Source organism: Poecilia mexicana, unplaced genomic scaffold (genome assembly GCF_051168715.1).
Source record: "Poecilia mexicana isolate PSO_F unplaced genomic scaffold, ASM5116871v1 scaffold_5, whole genome shotgun sequence".
In the NCBI taxonomy this organism is placed as follows: Eukaryota; Metazoa; Chordata; class Actinopteri; order Cyprinodontiformes; family Poeciliidae; genus Poecilia; species Poecilia mexicana.
The window spans coordinates 18656005-18674454 of record NW_028263374.1 but is presented as its reverse complement, the minus strand read 5'-3'; the positions used below and the strand labels follow the sequence as shown (position 1 = coordinate 18674454).

The following is an 18450-nucleotide window of genomic DNA, read 5'->3' as shown; positions in this document are numbered from 1 at the left end:
TTACACGAGAAAAGTTAGACGCATTCAAGTCAAGAGCAAGCGAGCGCGGCCTTGGGTTCTGTGTGACGTTTTAACCGGCAACCATCTGGTGGTGCAAAGTGGAAAATGACAGAAAGCTGCACAGAGAAGAGGAGGAAACTTTGGAAAGTGTTGCAAATTGTGATGAGTTATTAAATATATCTCATAATAGGCTTTTTGTGCATGGAGTGCATTGCACAAGACTGAAATTGTTGGAAAAAATTAGATTATAAGGTGATTAAAAAGAGATATCTTATGCAGATATAATCCATGGTGATTCATTTTAATACACAAAATGTTTTCAAGATCATATTTGAAAAACAAAAGCTTTATAACCTTGCTGTAGGAACTTAAAAAAGTTTAATTATAGTGAATATAGTGGAGTTTCAGAGAAAGGTTGAATAATAAAATACATTTTTATCTACTTTAGAGTGAATCAAACTCAGGTTTTTTAAATCACTGTGCAGCACTGCTCTAAAACAAAATAAAATGCATCTTAATTAATCTGAACGTCACTGGAAAATACTGAGCATTTCAACTGAAATGTGTAAAACTTGCAGTCATATGCAATAAATTAGAATATGCATTCAGGCAAACCTGTTTATCAGATTACAAATGCCTTTTAAAAATAGCAACCTTTGAACAAATATCAAACATGTGTCTCACTAATCCCACATTTCTGTATTAAAAATGATTTTTTTTCTAATAGTTTGATGTAGTATTCTAATTTTAAATGTCTGTAAGTCAAAAATAATCATGATTAAGAGAAATAAAGGCTTTCAGTCATCCATCTGTGTGTATTTAACTTTGTTTTACTTCATAAAGCACATTATGTAAGCATATTATGTAATGTGTTTTAGACACATTATGTAAAATAAATTAGTGTTTCAGTATTATTCAGTTATTGAATGTTTCTATATTACTATATACATAGCAAGTCTCCAGTTACCTCCTTTCCATGTACATAATTTTTTTCTTACCACACTTTTACCTTCCACTCAAATTTCTAACATGCTTGTAAACAAGCAGCTTTTATGGCCCATTTGTTGCTCAGCCTTCCTTGTGGAAGTCGTCTTTGTCTGCTGGATATGAATCAAGTCAGCACATGTCTCCATTACAACAACGCGCCTATATTTATTAATTTGTCTTACGTAATACTAAAGTTTCTCAGAAACTGGATTTCAACCTTCAACCTTGAAGCAGGTATGAAACACGTGTTTCATCAATCCCACATTTGTCTTGAAAATAGTTAGTTTTGCTGTAATATTCTACTTTTAAATGTCATGTTTTCACTGCTTGCAAGTGCAAAAATAATCATAATTAACAGAAATAAAGGTTATTATTATACACACAATAACAAAGTTGCAGTTACCTGCTTTGCATGTACATCATTCTTTTGATTACACTTTTACCTTTCACTCAACTTTCTATTAATATGCTTGTAAACAAGCAACTTTTGTTGCTCACCCTAACTTGTGGAAGTTGTCTCTTCCTGCTCAATGTCCATCAAGTCGATGCACGTCTCCAGTACAGTAGCACGGCTCTATTTTTAATTTATCTCATGCAATATTCCAATTTTCTGAGAATATGGGTTTCAGATATCATTAATTGTATCAGGATCCACTTGAACAGCATGAGGATAAACATAAATCAAGATATAATATATAATAACATCCTGCAAACCTGGAAGAACTGCGTACATTGCAGAACAAAAAGCGATCCGGGGCCTTTGCTTCAGGTCTGAAATGATTAGTCTGTAACTATTACCTGCTGTTTTAACTCGATTCAAGCAGCTAGACAATAAACCCAGCAGATGTTGACATTTAAGTTGCTGCAGCCAGATTCCTTCCGTCTTCCAGGAAAAGCACATTAAATATTTTCACGGACAGGAAGACAATTTAAGACGGAGGAGTGTTTTATGAGCTCTGTTTTTGCTGCCTGCTGACTTTCTAGAAACTACTTTCAGGAGTAAAAAGAAAGTTTGTCCACATGCAGGGAGCTCAGAGCAGAAAAAACAATCAAAAAACGTCCTGGTTGAACTTAAAGTGCAGAGGTGCTCTGCTTATCTCCCGCTTCTGGACATCATTGTCATGTGAGCACAAGCAAATCTAACCGTACTCACTCAGAAATGTAACATTAAGCTGGTGTAATCAGGATTAAATCTGAGATTTTATCAAACGGAGCACATTTAAAGTCAACCATGCCACATTCTTCTAAATTTTTTTATTTTTTGGAGGGTGTAAGTACATTGTCCCCATTTGTTAATGTTCTTTTTCCTTTGTGAACCACAAAAGAAAATATTTGCTCAGTGACATCCAGAAGGGATAGATAAAGTCCACAAGACTTCTTAGAAATACACTCATTCCCAAATTCCTGGGAAGAGGTTGAGATTCCTCTCGCTGAGGTCAGGAGACTTTTATGAATATTGCTCTACATCTGAGCTTCAATCACTATATTACACGTCTATAGGCAAAATGTTTTAAATACACAACCAACAGGAGCCTTCATTTATAACAACAAAGAGAAAAATCCAGCCAAGAAGAACATTATTTAGTGAAAAATACAGAAAATATAATGAATATATATGGATAAAAGAATGAAACCAGCAGGAACAAATCTATCTGGGGCTTATTTAGCTTGATACAGTGTAAATAATAGTGGGTATCTACTGTAGAAGACTAAATATCCTAGATTACCTAGCAGGGAATGTCAGGGGAGATAAAATGAGCACTTTGAGTCGTCCTAAATCATTCCAGGAATGGGTCACACGTGTTAATACATAAACCATAATCCAATAAAATCCACAAAGTGGCACATATTACAACGTAAACGACATTTTCTCGGCCAAACAGTAGACTTCAGGCCGTTTTTCAGGTTATTGTTACAACAACAACAACCTGTTTTCGCGAACGTTATTTGCTCTGAAGCTCCGTGAAAAGCTCCAGCCGTATTTTTCCAAACAGGATCGAGGGAAATCTATATAAATGGAAATAGTCTGAGCGCATTCCTATTATCTTTAATGTCGAGGCGGTGAATTCCCAGAATAAGGGCTCTGTCAGGGCCGCCCGGCGGGGCGGAGCCAGGCCCCGCAATTATTCCTGGAAAGCCGGTAGGGAGAAACTGCCGCGCGGTTCCTGGGAGCGACACGCGCGCCCGTCCTCCAGCGAAGAGAGCGGAGCCGCGCGAGACACCAGGAAGAGAGGAGGACAGAGGCGAAGAGAGAGAGAGGCGAATGTGTATGGCAGGCCGTTTTAACATAAATTCGGTTTCAACCGACTATCCACAATTGACATGGAGGCCCCATGCTGAAGTAGAGCAAACCGCGGCAAACAAACTATTATAGTAACAGAGGTAGAGGAGCATTTTTTTTCAGTCACTTTTGCCTTATCAGCCAATACTGAGGCAAGAAAATTCTCTAACAAGTCTTACACCAGGTCTACCATTAACGGGACACAAAGTCTCATTGACTGTGAGTGTGAACACAGTCGGGTGCATTTTGAACATACAAAACGGGGTGAGTAATGATTTAAATAAAATCTGCTCTCCGGAAAATGCTTATCAGTAGCAGCCCTGTCCAGGTTGTACACCGCCTCTCTTCTGTTGACCATTGGAGATAGGCACCAGCACCAGCACCCCTCCCCTCATCGTGTTCGCCTTTTCATAAATACCTCATTTCGGTATTTAACTGTAAATACCACAGTTACTGCAGCACGTTTTTATGCTGCCATAGAGCTACCATTGGAATTTACACACATAATAGAATCAAGCAACACTAGCTTAACTATCAATGAGTGTCATTATGACAAAAAAATGGGATGTTTACGACCAGTTACCTTCTGCAGAACGTGTGGAAGTTGCCATTAATCACAGTTTCATTCAACTGGAAATGAGGTCAGCTGCAGGCCTTGATCCATTTCTTGCATTATTTCAGACTCAGTTTGGGATTTGGAAATGTAATAAATTATATTCCGCCCTCTATACACTCTGGATAACAGCTGTTGGGATTGCATATTGACAATGTTGGCCCATGACTTCCTATTATTTTCCTTTAAATCTGAGTAAAAACAACGTGTCTCCTAAGGTAAACACTTTGAATGTTGTCGGCGGTTCAGTTCCTCCAGACAAGGGGTGCGTACTTCAGGACAAATTGCGACTGCTGATTGGTCAGTTGCTCTCAAAAGCCCCCTAAATGGTTGCCGGAGGATTGACAGAGCCAGAGTCATGTCAATTACATTCTAGGTGTCTAAAAATTTTTGACTAAATCCGGAGTGATAATGTGAAATATCTGCATGTACATTATGATATGACTTGTAAGAATAATAATTTACTATATCTTCAATTATGTTTTAATGAGTCAAAATTTCTTTCAAGATATCTCAAGCTAATCCATCTAAAACCTGATCATCAATTATTTATTTGTTCCTTAACTTCCCAGTTGTTTCTGCTATATTTTTATATTTATTGAGATATACTTATTATTATTTTTATTCAGTTATTTGGTTTGTCATCGAGAGTTTCTATATTTTAAAATTTGTTGTGCTTTCTTTCGCGCACAACGAGAATAAAAGAAATTCTGACTTCACTCATCTGCAATCAGGGTATCCGATTCCAGGCCGAACTTATGTTAAAACGGCCTGCCATAATTCCTGCGGCTTCCATACTACCGCATGCACGTCGTGACGCGAACGCGGCGAGCGAACGGGAGCGGCGAACGCGGCAGACGCGGTGACGTCAGAGCCGCAGGGTTCTGTGAGGAGTTCTCAGAATCGACTTCTAGGAAACGGTAAATTTTAAAAGCCGATCCTTTAGCCTCTGTCCCTCACACATTTGGATCTCAGTCTGCCAACAACACACTCCGAACCGCTGCCGCCGCCGCCGGACCGAGCTTTTTCAGAGAAAAGTCGCTTCATATTTCTTTAAACTGCGCCGCTTCGCACCGGGGAAGTGGCGTTTTTTTCTCGTTCATGACAGCAACATATCCTGGTCGGCTTCGTGTTCGCCTTTTCACGTAAAACCGATACTACAGGTTTGATTTGTTTTCTCTTAATAGAAAGACAGCTGTCTCTACAAGCATATCGCGTCTCTCTCTCTTTTTTTTGCGTTTATTTTCTGAATCCAAACAACAAATAGTATTTTTCCCCCGGAGGATTTTATAGTATGATTCTTTGTGAACGAGGGTGAGTAGACTTTTCTTTGTTTTCGCTGTTTTCACGCCAGTGCGCATATCTGAGAACAAATCTGTCCTGGTTGTTTCTCCGCACTGAAGCGTTTTTCGGGTTAAACTGGATCCCAAGTTTATTAGAAAAGCGCAATAAAAACAAATAAGATCCACGAAAGCGCCTCACTTAAAGAAATAACATCGTTGAACCGAGCTTATTTTAAAATATAATTACAAATGTATACATATGTGTGTGTTAATTTGATATTTGAAGACAAAAATGCCGTGTCATAACAGCAAAATTGTAAAAAATTGTTATAAATTTATATATACATGTAAAACAACAACCCTGAATATTAATAAATAGGAACTGTATTTTCCTTCGCGATTAACATGTCTAGAACAGAGTTGTCTAAATTTAACATTCCTCCTAATTAACACAAATACAGACGTTCAAATAAAACATTTCTCTCGTACCACATGGCGCCATAAAACCAAAATTATCTGGGAACAAAAGGTCAAAATGTGGCCCTTAATGAAAGCCTGGACGTGTAACGCCTGGTTTATTTATGGAAGGGTTTGTCTGTGCCAGTTATAATAATTTCCCATGTTTTTTTCGTCTCGTTTCTTTTCCCAGACTCAGGTCTCTTCTCCCTGCTGCTCCATCTTCTCAGGCCCCGTGGGGCATGCGGGAGGGAACAGCCGCCATTGCCCCGTGCTTTCAGAGCAAACCCCCAAAATGGGACCCCACCAAGGACCTGCGGGCGATTGCCAGCAACTTCTGCTACCTAGAAAATTCAGGTAAGGTCTTCCAGTCACAAGATGGATATTTTTGTTTGGCTTATCATGATTGCAAATTCACCTGGATGATAAATTGTACCTTTATTTACTGTGATAAACCACAATGTTGCTGTTTTAAGACAGTTTTCAAGTTGTGTATTGATAAATGTAATGGAGCTCTGAAAAGACAAATACATTTTAATTTTGTAAACAACAGTTGACACTGTAACTGGAAGATAATATAAATATTCAAATTAAAACAAAACAACCCACCAAAAACCATCAAAGATGAGAATTAGCCTCTGTGGCTGAATCTGGCATGTTTACATGATGTATTCATGTTAGTTAATTTGCATTGCCCACTTTGTGGAAAACAAATTCGATTCAAGTGAAACCATCAATAAAATGGATTGTTTCTTTTTCTGTAAACAAAATATCAGAATTAGAATCAGAGTTCATGTTAATGTCATTTTCCAAGAATAAAGCACAAAACATTTAAAAAGCAGCAACTCTAGAAGAAACAGAACAACTGGGAATAAATAAATAATCTTCAGAATGTAAATTATTGAGTTGATTTTAATTTATGCGATTAATTGATGACGGGGTGAGTTTGCTTTATGTTCATTTTAATAATTTTCTTGTTTTGTTTATTTTTCTGTGCAGTAAAAACGTGTAAAATCAGTGAAATTGTCATTTAATCCACTGTTTGGTAGATTTTCTGCAGTGTTTTCGTGTTTGTCAGAGCAGAACTGTTCATTGATTGATTGATGATTTCTTTTTTTCTTCAAATAACAGTAGTACTGTAAGTTTTCAAGTGTTTAGGGGGTAGGAGTTAATAAGTTTTTACTTCTTCCTACCCCATTTTGAGCATGATATGTTAACTGAAACAGATATCTGTATTTTCTTTTTTTCTTTTCTATTCACTTTTGTTATTGTGTACTATATTACTTCTTATATTTGTATCATGTTCGAAATAAAATTTCAATTTCAAAAAAATTTCAATTTCAATAATGTGATGGTTTGTGTGCAGGCTGGTACTGGGGAGCCATCACTGCAGCCCAGGCCCACGCTGCCCTGCAGGACGCCCCGGAGGGAGCCTTTCTGCTGCGGGACAGCAGCCACCCCCTGTACATGCTGACCCTGTCGGTCAGGACGGCGCGCGGACCCACCAGCATCCGGATCCAGTACAGCGGCGCCCAGTTCCTACTGGACTCCAGCTCCGGGGCGCGGGCCAGCCTCTCGTCCTTCCCCAACGTCCCCAGCCTGGTGCAGCACTACATGGGGGCGGAGCGGAAAGCGGAGGAGCGGAGGGCGGAGGAGCAGGCGGCGCCGGCAAAACCCTCCGAGCCGCCGGCCCAGGAGGCGTCGGTGGTGCTGAAGCTGAAGCGGGCCGTGTACAAACCACAGAACCTCCCGAGTCTGCAGCACCTGACACGCCTCGTCATCAACAGACACAGCGCCGCCACGGAGCAGCTGCCGCTCCCCAAGCCGCTGCTGCGCTTCCTGCAGGACTATCCTTTCAAGGTGTGAGCAGGAGCGGAGCTGGACTGACCCGGTTTACGCTGAAGGAGGAGAAGGCGCTGCGCAGCAGGTAGTTTGGACCTGCGGAGCCCAGTCACAGAGACGTTCTGACGTGTCTGGGTTCAGACTTCAACCCTCCTGTGGACAGCAGGGGGTCGGTACTGTAGGCTCCTCAAACATGGACGCCGCCGCTTCTGGATGTATATACTAGTTAAGAAATGACACTGATTTCACTGAGACGTCTTTCATGCCATTTTATTTTTCTCAGCAAAAGCATTTTTGTACTTTTTACATGTGTAATTTTGTTTTCTATTAAAACTGGAACTTACAATTTCTGTGCTGCTTAAAATCCAGTTATTTCAACAACTCCCCACCACTAACAATCACATGCTGCCGGCTCTTGTGACGCTCGTCGTTGTGAAATGTTTTCACCACATAAAACCTTTGTGACACAAAGGCTTTGTGTGGCCTCTGAGCTTGAATTCGGACCGCGTTTTGAGCGTGTTGTTTTTGCTCAACGGTGCAATCTGGTCAGCATCTGAGTCAGCGGGGTGGACGAGTGAAGGGGGAGGACCGCTCATCAGCGGATTCACAGAACTACTGAATGCTTCCTGGGAGGAGAGAGGCGGATTCTGAGAGGGAGCGTTCTAAGAAAAGCTTTGGTAATTACCTTCAGCTCTGAGCCTGCTTTGTGCCGTCGCACACACACATTTCCCTTTTTTTCTTATTGCGAGACGGGGCGTGTTCGCTGTCTGTCGACGGGTTAAAAGTGCAGCGTCGATATGGAAACTATTTGTGTGAAGTTGTTAATTTTGAGGAGATGGGGTCAGGTGTGGGGGGGCGAGCCGAGGCGACCTGAGCTAAAGCCAGCGTAATAGGATCTGGGTTTCTCAATCCTGATCCACCTCGGGGGCCTTATGTGACTCCTCTTTCTGGAGGATGCAGAAACGAGGCCTAGGAAGCAAAAACACACCAAAAGCAAAGATTTAGATCACACAACTCCCAGTTTGAATCTAAAATACTCTGAATTTGTGTTTCTCTTTTTGAAGCACTCACTTGCCGCTGACGTCTTGCCGTGTTTCCACGAACCGCAGCTCCTCCACGTTGTCCTCCACCCAGCGGCGAATGAGCGCGGGGTGTCTGGGGTCCACCTCCAAGTAAACCCGGCTGTTGTTTATCAAAGGGAGGATAGAGATGAAAAAGGCTTAAAATCAAATTAACACAACAGGATTACAGGCGGCGGGCGACCTTGAGAGGAGGCAGCGTCTGCCTGGAACTGGGTTCAGGGGACGTCTTGCAGAAAGCTCGTTAAAAACGCAACATGATACGCGTGTTTTTCAGAGAGGGCCCGTTCTGCGTCAAGGTGCCATTAGGAATTAAACCCAGGTGTGTGTGTGTGTGTGTTGGCTGCCTTACCCTCTGTTTGACAGAAAGTCTGGAGCCAGAGTTAAAATCTGTCTGATCACATTTAGTCCATCTTCACCTCCATCTAAGGCGGCGCGATCCTCAAACCTGGAAAACACCGAAGTTATTAAAACTGAGAAAACATTTTCATTAAGTAGCTGGAGCTAATGTCGTCCTTTCATTAAAACTAAAACATGATGCAGTTACAGACATGATGACATCCTTCGTTTTCGTGTCCATGAATTTATTTCCAACTCATCTGAAATTGATTTTTTTTATTTCCTTCACACGAGCAGTTTTCGTCAGCCTTCACCAAAATGAGGCGCGCCGTATTCATTATGGCGGCGATAACACTAGTGCGCAAAAGCTGGGAGAAAACGCCAGTCAATTAGCTGAATAATTGAATATATTTTCTGTTTCTATTAAGTATTCATTTCCCAATCGATTCATACATAATCATGATGCAATACTTTGTGAAAAAACAAGTTAAAACTAAACTATAATGTAAAACTCAAAACTATAATCACAAGAAAACAAACACTGTGCATAAATAATGTATTAATGCACCTTTTTCATCTCTGAAAGTATTTAATATTCAGATTTCATTATTCTGCTGATTAAAGGGAACAAAAAACAACAAAGTTTAACCCAGAAAATGTCTCAGCGTTGCCAGATTTAGGCTTAAAGTAATCTTTTAATTCTACCAACATGTTTCCTCTGACTGGACGTAAATCAGCCAAAATGCTGAGAACCAGAGGAAACAAGAAACCCTTAAAATAAAACATCGACCAGTCCAGATGGTCAAAGTCTCAGCTGCTTAACTGTTTAATGTCAGATCAGAAACAAACTTCTTGGCTGAATGAATTCAGTGTAGTTAATTTCTAAACTCTATTTTAATTTTTACTACAGTTTTGATTCACCCTGAACAAAACAGCAGCTGCAGCAGCAGCGTTTCACAAAGCAGGACAGCAGGAAAGCATGCAGCCGCTCACTGGACTCATTCACCAGATTATCAACATATTTACAACCCAAACACATTTTTATTCTGGATTTTATTGGACAGACCAACAGAAAACGGAGCAAAACTGAAATCCAGACGTCTGTCGCTATAAGTTTAGTGAATAAAACCCAGATTTAACTCAGGGTAACTCTGCAGAGAAACAACTGGGCTCTTATCAAGTAAACTAATGATTATTTTAGTAATCAATAAATCAATTGAATAGTCTGATTATTAAAATGATTTTAAAAAGGCACATTCTGTAGATTTTCCTTTTAAGCCTTTTTAAACAAAACTCGAAATGCAATGAAAACAAATAAAATCCTTTCTTGTATAAAATGTAATACTTTCTAGCAAAAGGTGCATCATAAAAATATTTCTAACATCAACATGTGGAAATCTCAGCCTTTCTGCTTGACTGCTTGACTTATTGATACGGCTGATCTGTTGATTAGTTATTGGATTATCAGCTGAATAGCAACATTTGTTTTTCTTTGAACCAGGTGAAGTTAAATCTGTGCAACTCGAGGAGTTTATGATAAAACATATTTACAGAAAAATGCGTTTTATTTGTATTTCAAGTACAAAAAGTCAACATTTCTGTCCTAATTACAGGGTATTTTATTTTTTCAGCAAATACTAATTATTAGAGACTTTATCCTCTGACAACGATTAATTGATTACTAAACTAGTTAGCGATTATTTCAATAATCGATTAATCCGATTAATCGTTTCAGCCCTGAAAGTAAAAATAAATCCCACCTGGAGTTTTCCATCGACTACATGTGGAAATTAAAACCCTTAACCTCGCCCAGATGCTAAAAACGCTTCAAAATGTCTCATTTATTCATTTTTGAACAAGATCTGAGTCAGAAACTCAAACTGAAAATAACATTTAACTGGAGCTGCGATCTGGAAAATCAAAGTTCAAACACAGAAAATATAAGTCAGTGTAACACAGATTGTTTTATCTTTTAAACAATAAGTCTGGAAACTCAAACATGATCCCTTACTTGCATTTTTACCCAAGTCATCCTGAGATTTAAAATAATAAAGGTTTTTTTTTTCCTGACTTCAGCAGTTTCTGCCTGAGCAGATAATCTGCTGATAAATTATGGATGATAATCTGCTCTGTCCACAGCGGTTAGCGCGCGTCGCTCGGCTTTGGCTGGACGGTTTCATTTTTTATGAACTAAATCTGACGTGTCTCCAGCAGCACAAAAACCTGTAGATGGTATTTATGAAGCTATTAGTTCGTCTATCAGGACAAACAGCTGATAATTTAAACGCATGTCCTTGAACACAGATGATCTGATTTCTAGGTATTTATTGACAAATGGAAATCTATAACTGAACTGATTTGTTTGCTTCATTCTTGGACGTCTAGAATCAAGTGTCTATGTCAGCGATCGATGTCAAACTCATTTTCGTTTTGGGCAAAATCAACATCATGGACGCTCTTAAAGGGCCAGTTGTGCCAGAACGTGTTGATAAAACCCGTCAAAAATATCAATGAGTTCTTAAAATTAAATAACATTGAACATCTTTTCAGTCCCTCCAGGATTTCGCGATTGGTTTGTGATTTTCTGCAATAAAAAACAAAGTGTCTGTGCTACTAATTTGGAAATACTAGTGCTTATTTATGACTTTTTATTACTCTCTGTATAGATCATATCTAACACCAATTAAGGCTCAGGCAGCTGTTTAGTACAAGTAAGAAAGTTTCTGACCATTTTTGGGAAAAATCTGCAATAAAACACCAATTATTAGCGCAAGTGCTGGGATTTGGGTTTTGCTTGAATTTCCACAACAATTCACAAGAAACTGGAGGGACTGCTTGATATAATTTGGCAATAAACTGATAAAAACTCCATTGATTTGATTGATAACATAATATTTAAGCATATTTAATGTTTAATCTAGAATTTAGAGGGCCACATAAAAAGCTGTGGCGGGCCGGATTTGGCCCCCGGGCCTCGAGTTTGTGATCTCTGTCTTTTGTTTTGTGTCGGATGGATTTCCAGAGAGCAGCTGCGTCAGCCTGTGAGAAGCTTCAGGAATCGGTTTTTAAACATTTTCAAATGCAAATGCAGAGATTTGTTTGCAGGTCACCTAGAAATTTCGGGTTCCAGGGTTGCCATGTCCTCTGAAAACAGGTAAGGAGGGTTACTGACCAGCACTGAAATGGAGCTAAACAGACCTGGCATCTTTTCTGCATCTGGAAAAAACCCCAAAGCATTAGAGAGCAGAACCTGGTAAGTCTGGTTAACTAGAGAAAAACGCAGCATTTTGTCTCAGTCTGTGTTTTTATACCTTTTATAAGGTCCATATGATAAACCTTTAGTCTGTCCTGAAGCCCCAACCTGCAGAAACAACAACACAGTAGCAACACTAATAAAAAAAATGTAAAAAAATCATACTGGGACAGTCAGTTTGTTTACTGTGGCGCAATTACCTCGACGCATTCTCCTGGCTTAAGTCAACCGCATCCTGGCTTCGCTCCAAGGCAAAGGCTTCGAGCTGGAGAAACAAACACGCCGAGTAAAAAACGTTCTCTTCTCGGGGGAATTTCTCATAACCTGCTGCTCCCTCACATTTTAAAACACACAAAAGCATCCCCCCCCCCCCACCAGCTAAAGGCTGTTTTTATTTGATCAACATGTGTTTCCATACTTTGCATCTATTAAATGAAAACGAATCCTCTGATGCAAGTCGGCGTGAAGCACAGAGGCGTCTCTGTTCTTTAGCAACGCCGTGATGAAACCGTTTGTGAAAGTTGGGAACGCGGCGTCTGCCGCTGCAGGCCCAACTGCAAACACGACGACCCACACCCAGCTGATCCGACAGGTTTTAACAAGGAAGTAGAGAGAGAGAAAGAAAAATGTGACACCTTAATTCGTCCCTCGAAAGCCTCGGCTGAATTCACGCATTAGCATTCCAGGAACAGCGCCCAAACTATGCGAGCAAAAGGTGGTAGAATATGACACTGACTGCTTATTAGAGGAGACTGATCACTTTATGACATTAAATCCTAATAGAAATATTGGCTACAGAATCAAAAAAGATTATTTTCTCCTCTAGTTATGGTTATTAGAAATTGTGAAGGGTTTTCTCAAAGCATAAACTATTTTGTTTTAAAGGATAAATGCAGACAGCAACACTGTTTGAATCAGCTACATTTATTTAAAGACGGCAGCTTCAGTAAATGTGTATCCTGATCTTTTTTTCTCAAACTTCTTAGATGTTTGCTTTAAATCAAGCAGCCAGGATTAAACTAAATGTAATAATAGCTGTTAAATTATCTGCATTGAATGTTTGTGCAGATTTCACACAAACAGGATTCGTTGTTTTATTGCACTGATAGGAAGCATTTTATTCAGAAAGAGAGATAAAAGTGCATGACTCAGCAGAGCTTCGGGTCTATTAGTCCCAAAATAAACACCAAATGATTCTTTTATCCTTTACTTATGATGAATTGTACACTGTAGCTTATGAAAAGCTCTTTATACGGTTATTAACTACATTTTCCAGATTAGGAATGAATCATTTAAGAATGCAGAGCTCAGTTTTTTTCCACAATTTCCTAGAAGTCTGCTTGTTACGGAGAACAAAGGAAAACTGACTCTGCGTTGGCTAACGGCAACAAAAACAAGTCCAGGATTATTCTCGTTCTCTTCTTAGTTAAATAACACGCTGTTCCTGCTTTTCAAATGTTTATTTTATACCACAATAAACACTTTTCACCCCTAGAATTAGACAGACCTCCACTTCTTCATCTTCGTTTTTCCTACAAGGACTCTCATACATTTTCCACCATAAAATATGCATGTCCTTGGTTCTCTTGCACACTAAACATAAATATTTTAGTTTGTATTTTGCTCCTGTTGTTAAACAGTGTTGTTATAAATGAATGTAAGCACAGGAACCTTCGGTAATCAGGAATGTTTTCTCTTTTTGTGAAAGAGTCCGGGAGAAGCGGCGCTAATTGTTTCACTTTCTGACCATGAGTTGACATCTAAATATTTAGCTACAAGTGTCAGCTTATAGACAGAGCATTTAATATGCCAAGGGAGTGTCCAGGGAACATTTTCCAACCACAGGTGCCAGCTACGCTATAAAGTTACACCGAAAAGACACAATAAATTCCTGTAATTTCTTCTACAAAGCTTCCTCTGGTAGTATTTCCTCCATTCAGTCTGAAGCGATGCATCCGAGCGGAGATGCTGCTGCAGCAGAGAGAAACGAAAAGCCAGAGAGCCTTTCTCTGAATTTCCTGGTGATTCACCCGCAGCTTGTTTCTAAAAGGCCTCTGAACAAACCGATTATGCAATTCCTAACTGTGCAGCCAGCAGCTTTCAGGAATATGACGCATGGCGGCGAGGCAAACAGGCTGCTTCTTATTATAAGCACAAAGCTCACCTGAGGGAGGCTCTTCAGCAGGCTGAGGGAAATGGCACCAGAACCGCAACCCACTTCCAAACACATTGGCGGCGCCATGCCAGACCCAGGATGCTTCTGCAGATCTGTGAGCACCAGTTCAACCAACTCCTGCACCAAACCAAACACAGACTTATTATGAAAATACAGCTCTGGAAAAACAGCCCACTGCACTGAACCCCACTGAAAACCTCGTGGTTCTTCCACCAGATGTTGATTTCTGAGTTAAAACATCAGTGTTGTTGTTTCTAAATGAATATCAACTTCTGCATTATGTGAGACAAGTTGTCAGAAGTTCATAGAATAAAGGAACAATGTTCATTTTACTCAAACATATTCCTATAAAAAGTTAAAATCAGAGAAACTGATCATTTCAAGTGGTCTCTCAATTTTTTTACTTATTTGTTAAAACTATTATGAAACAGATAACCTGTGGAAAAAAATCAAGCTCCTCTGGCTTGTTAGCTCCCAGTGCTAACAAATCATGCTCATGTACGTGCTGCTCTTCCCTCTGCTTTCCTACAGCCTCTCCCTGTTAGCAGACTCTGCCATGAACGCTCAGGCTAGTTAGCGTAGCCACCGATGGCGACGGTTTTACTGTATTTGGAACAAAATCACTTTTATTTAAACATTAAAACCAATTAAACATTTTTGAAAATGTGCATTTTTACTTTTTCAAAGTTAATCACAGCTCTAGAGTGTGACTGATCTCATTCTAATCAGTTGACAGCACTAATAAAAACAGATATTTACACAGATTGGCTTTCAGAAGCATTCATACGCCTTTAGCCTTTTTCCACATTACAACCACAAACATAAATATATTTCATTAGAAATTTATGTGAAAGACCAAAACAAAATGAAGTACAATTGTGAAGCAGAAAGAAAGTCATACATGATTAAATTATTTTTTTTTAACAACTAAAAAAACTGAAAGGTGTGGTGTGCACAAGTCCAATGAAATATATTTATATCTGTGGCTGTAATGTGACTTTCAATACTTTTGCAAGCCACTGTACAAATTTGCTCCCTATAATTGATTACCTCTGTTAATTATTCATTGTTTTACTATGACTGTTGCTACTAGTTTTTGTCTGTTTTAATATGTGTGTCCAGAGGTCAAAGTTGATAATAAACGAAGAGGCGTGTTCCAGCACCTTTTTGTCGTCACTCACCTCGGTTTCAGGCCTGGGTATGAAAACAGGAGGCCTCATCTTCAGCGTCAGGTCTCTGAAGTCCCACTCCTCAATGATGAACTGCACCGGCATCCTGCACATCACAAACCCAGGCCTGCTGCAGGAAACTACCACCTCTGATTCAGACATTTCTACAAGGCCCTCACCTGGAGAGACGTTTGGAGCAGAGCCGCCACACCTGCTGCGTTTCCTCTTTGCTGAGCAACGCCACTAACCTCTGATGCTCGACACTTTCTATCTGGAAACAGGTCAGGAAGAGATGCTATCGCTGTCCTGGAAGGATTCAATAAGGAACAGAGGAAAGACTGACTCACTGTTTTCGCTCCAAGCAGATGAGCGATGATGTATTGGCTTGACTGTTCAGGCTCCGTCACACCGTTCTCCACAAAGTGCCTCTTCCAGACATCCAGAGCCTGGAGCGCCGTGATCCGGCCTGCAGGAAGGGCCGGAGCGCTGCATGTGGCTCTGGTAAGGCAGCGCCAAATCTGAAAAAGGAGTTTTCTTGGTGAAAAAATGAAACATCTCAATGTCGGTGGTATGTTTACAAATACTGAGCTTAAATTTGTGTCATTATATTTTGTGGTACTTTTGATAAAAGTGACAATAATAACTATTTATTGCTTCTTTTTTCAGGTAACTTTATGAATATCACAAAGACAGCTTCTGAAAACAAAAGCACTTCTTTAGGACAACATTCACATGAAGTGCGATTAGCATCACTAAACTGCACATAATAACTGCATTAATCATATTTTCATATTTATTGATACTCTCGTTGAACAAAGTGAAAAAATAGCAAAACTAAAAATACAGTTTTTTTGTCAAACATCAATTATTTGTAATTTATTGTAACAATTAATCAAAATTCTCAAGATAATAAATATATTACAATAAATGATAAATGATACAATAAATGCCAACACCTACACCAACACCTAGCCAAAGCAGAGTGAAAACCTAAAACAGTCAAAAATAATGTGATGGTTTTTGATCAATATTGGAATGAGGACAAAAACTGAATGCTATTTATTTCTAACATTGTACTGTTTTTATTCAGTCTGTAATGTAGTTATTTGATTATTATTATTTTAAATGGTATTTTGTTTGAGTAGAGGAAAGACGTTAAAAGGGAAATAAAGTGTTTTCTTGAATCCACTCCTTTTCAGGTTGATGAATAACGGACAGATGGGATCTGCTTTGTCGTCTTTCCATCTGATTGCTTTGCTTTTGTGAAAGGTCTGAAGTAAACCCTAACCCTAATCCTACTATACACATTTCTTCAAATAGTTGTTGCCGATTCACTTTAGTCCCAAAACATTCAGTGTATGTTTTGGTACTTTATTCTGTAGACAAACAAACATTAGACAGTTTCTGGGTGTTTGTTTAGGAGTGTTTTGTCCTCCTTAAAGGTGAACCTCTTTTTCCAAGTGTTCTTGCAGGGTTCCCCGTTTTCAACCTCCCAGTTTCTCTGTTCTTGGTAAAGAAAAGCATCCCCACAGCACAAGGACGTGACAACCATGTTTCAGAGAAGGGACTGTGTGTTTTGGGTGACGTTCAGATGTGCAGCAGAGTAGAGTGCTGTTTTGTAACCAGATGAGCGGCTTTGTATGATCCGTCAGGGTTTATCATCTTATGACTCATAAGTATATATGTAGCTGATGTACTAAAACACATATATGCACATATAGTTGCAAATATCCATTTTATTTTTCATTTTGATCAGTCTTACCAGGGTGTTTACTCTCATTTCAGAAGTCAGGAGCACACCAAGCTAAATAAATCCTCCTTCAAAATACAGAATAATGATGTTTTCATCATGTATGCTTGACTTTATGTGTGACTTTAGCCATTTTAAGTGGGAATGAACCTAATTTATTCCTCATCAGAAATGTATTATATTTTTCAGACATCTTAAAATGCCTTTTCTAGATGTCTTATATTACTTGACTTCTCCAGGATTGCTAAAAGTGATATGAAATATCCAAACATGAAGCTTTTCACAGGAAGTAAGATCTTCTCCACACTCTTCAGTTCCTCTCTGTATCATATAATTAGATCTTAGTGATGCAGGGTATTTTTATTTTTCTTCTGCGCGCACATAAAGGCAACCAGCTGCACATGAAGAAACGTTAATAATATAAACATTTTGTATATTTACATAATATTCTGCCTGAGTTGCCTGACTACAGAAACTATAAAATGTGTTTATTTGTTGTGCCTCTTGTTTTAGAGTCATTCACAGCGATGAAAAACATTCATTTGTCTTCTGCTTTGTTCACAGTATGTTCAGCTGAGCAGTTTATACAGCAAACACGGAATTACCTTTGCCCCACTGCGCCTGCGTCCCAAATAGCATCGGTAGCTCGAGCTAAGGGTCCGTTTCCACCACATGGTTAATGTCTGGATCTTTGTTCAGTTATCAGTTTTCATTCCCCTCTTAAAGCGAAAACAAGATAACCGATTATACCTCTGAAAAAACATTTCTAAACCCATAAAACATTCAGACAGTTACAAAAACTGACAGCACGTTAGTTGTGCGTCCTACGTATGTAGTAAACACCACTTACGTCCCTATGACGCAAAAACGTTTGTGCCCTACGCAGGAAGGAGCTGTGCTCCCTTTAAAGACTGTGGTAAATCTAACTTTTAACGAATTGTTGTATCGTAGTTGGGTGTCAAATAGTTTAGAACACTTTAAAATTTGTATCTAAACTCACATCAAATCGCTTTAGTGTGAACTATATGAAAAATCCATCTGTTATCTTACAATTCCGTAACTTGAAGGGGACGTTTCATCTTACTGGAGGACAGAGTGGGCCATAGACATTCAAAAACCACTAAAAGGAAATATAACACAATTCAACGATTAAAATGTGTACTTTTACTGTAACCAATTTTAGTCTTCACATGTTCCCGTTTTCTTTATGAGTGTTTAAAAG

At 39.2% G+C, this 18450-nt stretch overlaps 2 protein-coding genes across 4 annotated transcripts; one reads left to right on the top strand and one right to left on the bottom strand.

Moving 5' to 3' along the window:
- Positions 1-4677: 4677 nt before the first annotated feature.
- cisha (cytokine inducible SH2-containing protein a) lies at positions 4678-7812 on the top strand. 3 transcript variants are annotated; one of them, XM_088005691.1, is made up of 3 exons: positions 4678-4801; positions 5814-5977; positions 6987-7812. In XM_088005691.1, exons 1-3 carry the CDS (start codon positions 4686-4688, stop codon positions 7484-7486), a joined length of 780 nt encoding a protein of 259 aa, XP_087861817.1. In that variant the 5' UTR covers positions 4678-4685; the 3' UTR covers positions 7487-7812. The 3 variants fall into 3 exon arrangements, with proteins under 3 accessions (XP_087861817.1, XP_087861818.1, XP_014854470.1); XM_088005692.1 differs by lacking the exon at positions 4678-4801 and adding an exon at positions 4823-5044; XM_014998984.2 differs by lacking the exon at positions 4678-4801 and adding an exon at positions 4823-5195.
- On the bottom strand, positions 7717-18082 carry hemk1 (HemK methyltransferase family member 1). Its single transcript, XM_014998974.2, has 11 exons — positions 17834-18082; positions 15826-15996; positions 15658-15749; positions 15491-15584; positions 14298-14426; positions 12334-12398; positions 12192-12241; positions 11991-12096; positions 8894-8989; positions 8534-8644; positions 7717-8431 (listed from the first exon to the last, which is right to left on the bottom strand). Exons 1-11 carry the CDS (start codon positions 17900-17902, stop codon positions 8368-8370), a joined length of 1047 nt encoding a protein of 348 aa, XP_014854460.2. The 5' UTR covers positions 17903-18082; the 3' UTR covers positions 7717-8367.
- Positions 18083-18450: the final 368 nt, after the last annotated feature.

What these genes read in the sequence shown, in the direction of transcription:
- cisha (XM_088005691.1), top strand. Translation starts at nt 4,686, where the DNA reads ATGCACGTCGTGACGCGAACGCGGCGAGCGAACGGGAGCGGCGAACGC. An exon ending in GAATCGACTTCTAGGAAACG is followed by an intron (nt 4,802 to 5,813) that starts GTAAATTTTAAA and finishes TTCTTTTCCCAG; the next exon opens with ACTCAGGTCTCTTCTCCCTG. An exon ending in CTGCTACCTAGAAAATTCAG is followed by an intron (nt 5,978 to 6,986) that starts GTAAGGTCTTCC and finishes GTTTGTGTGCAG; the next exon opens with GCTGGTACTGGGGAGCCATC.
- hemk1 (XM_014998974.2), bottom strand. Translation starts at nt 17,902, where the DNA reads ATGTGGTGGAAACGGACCCTTAGCTCGAGCTACCGATGCTATTTGGGA. An exon ending in ATCTGCTTGGAGCGAAAACA is followed by an intron (nt 15,750 to 15,825) that starts GTGAGTCAGTCT and finishes ACCTGTTTCCAG; the next exon opens with ATAGAAAGTGTCGAGCATCA. An exon ending in TCATATGGACCTTATAAAAG is followed by an intron (nt 12,097 to 12,191) that starts GTATAAAAACAC and finishes GGTTTTTTCCAG; the next exon opens with ATGCAGAAAAGATGCCAGGT.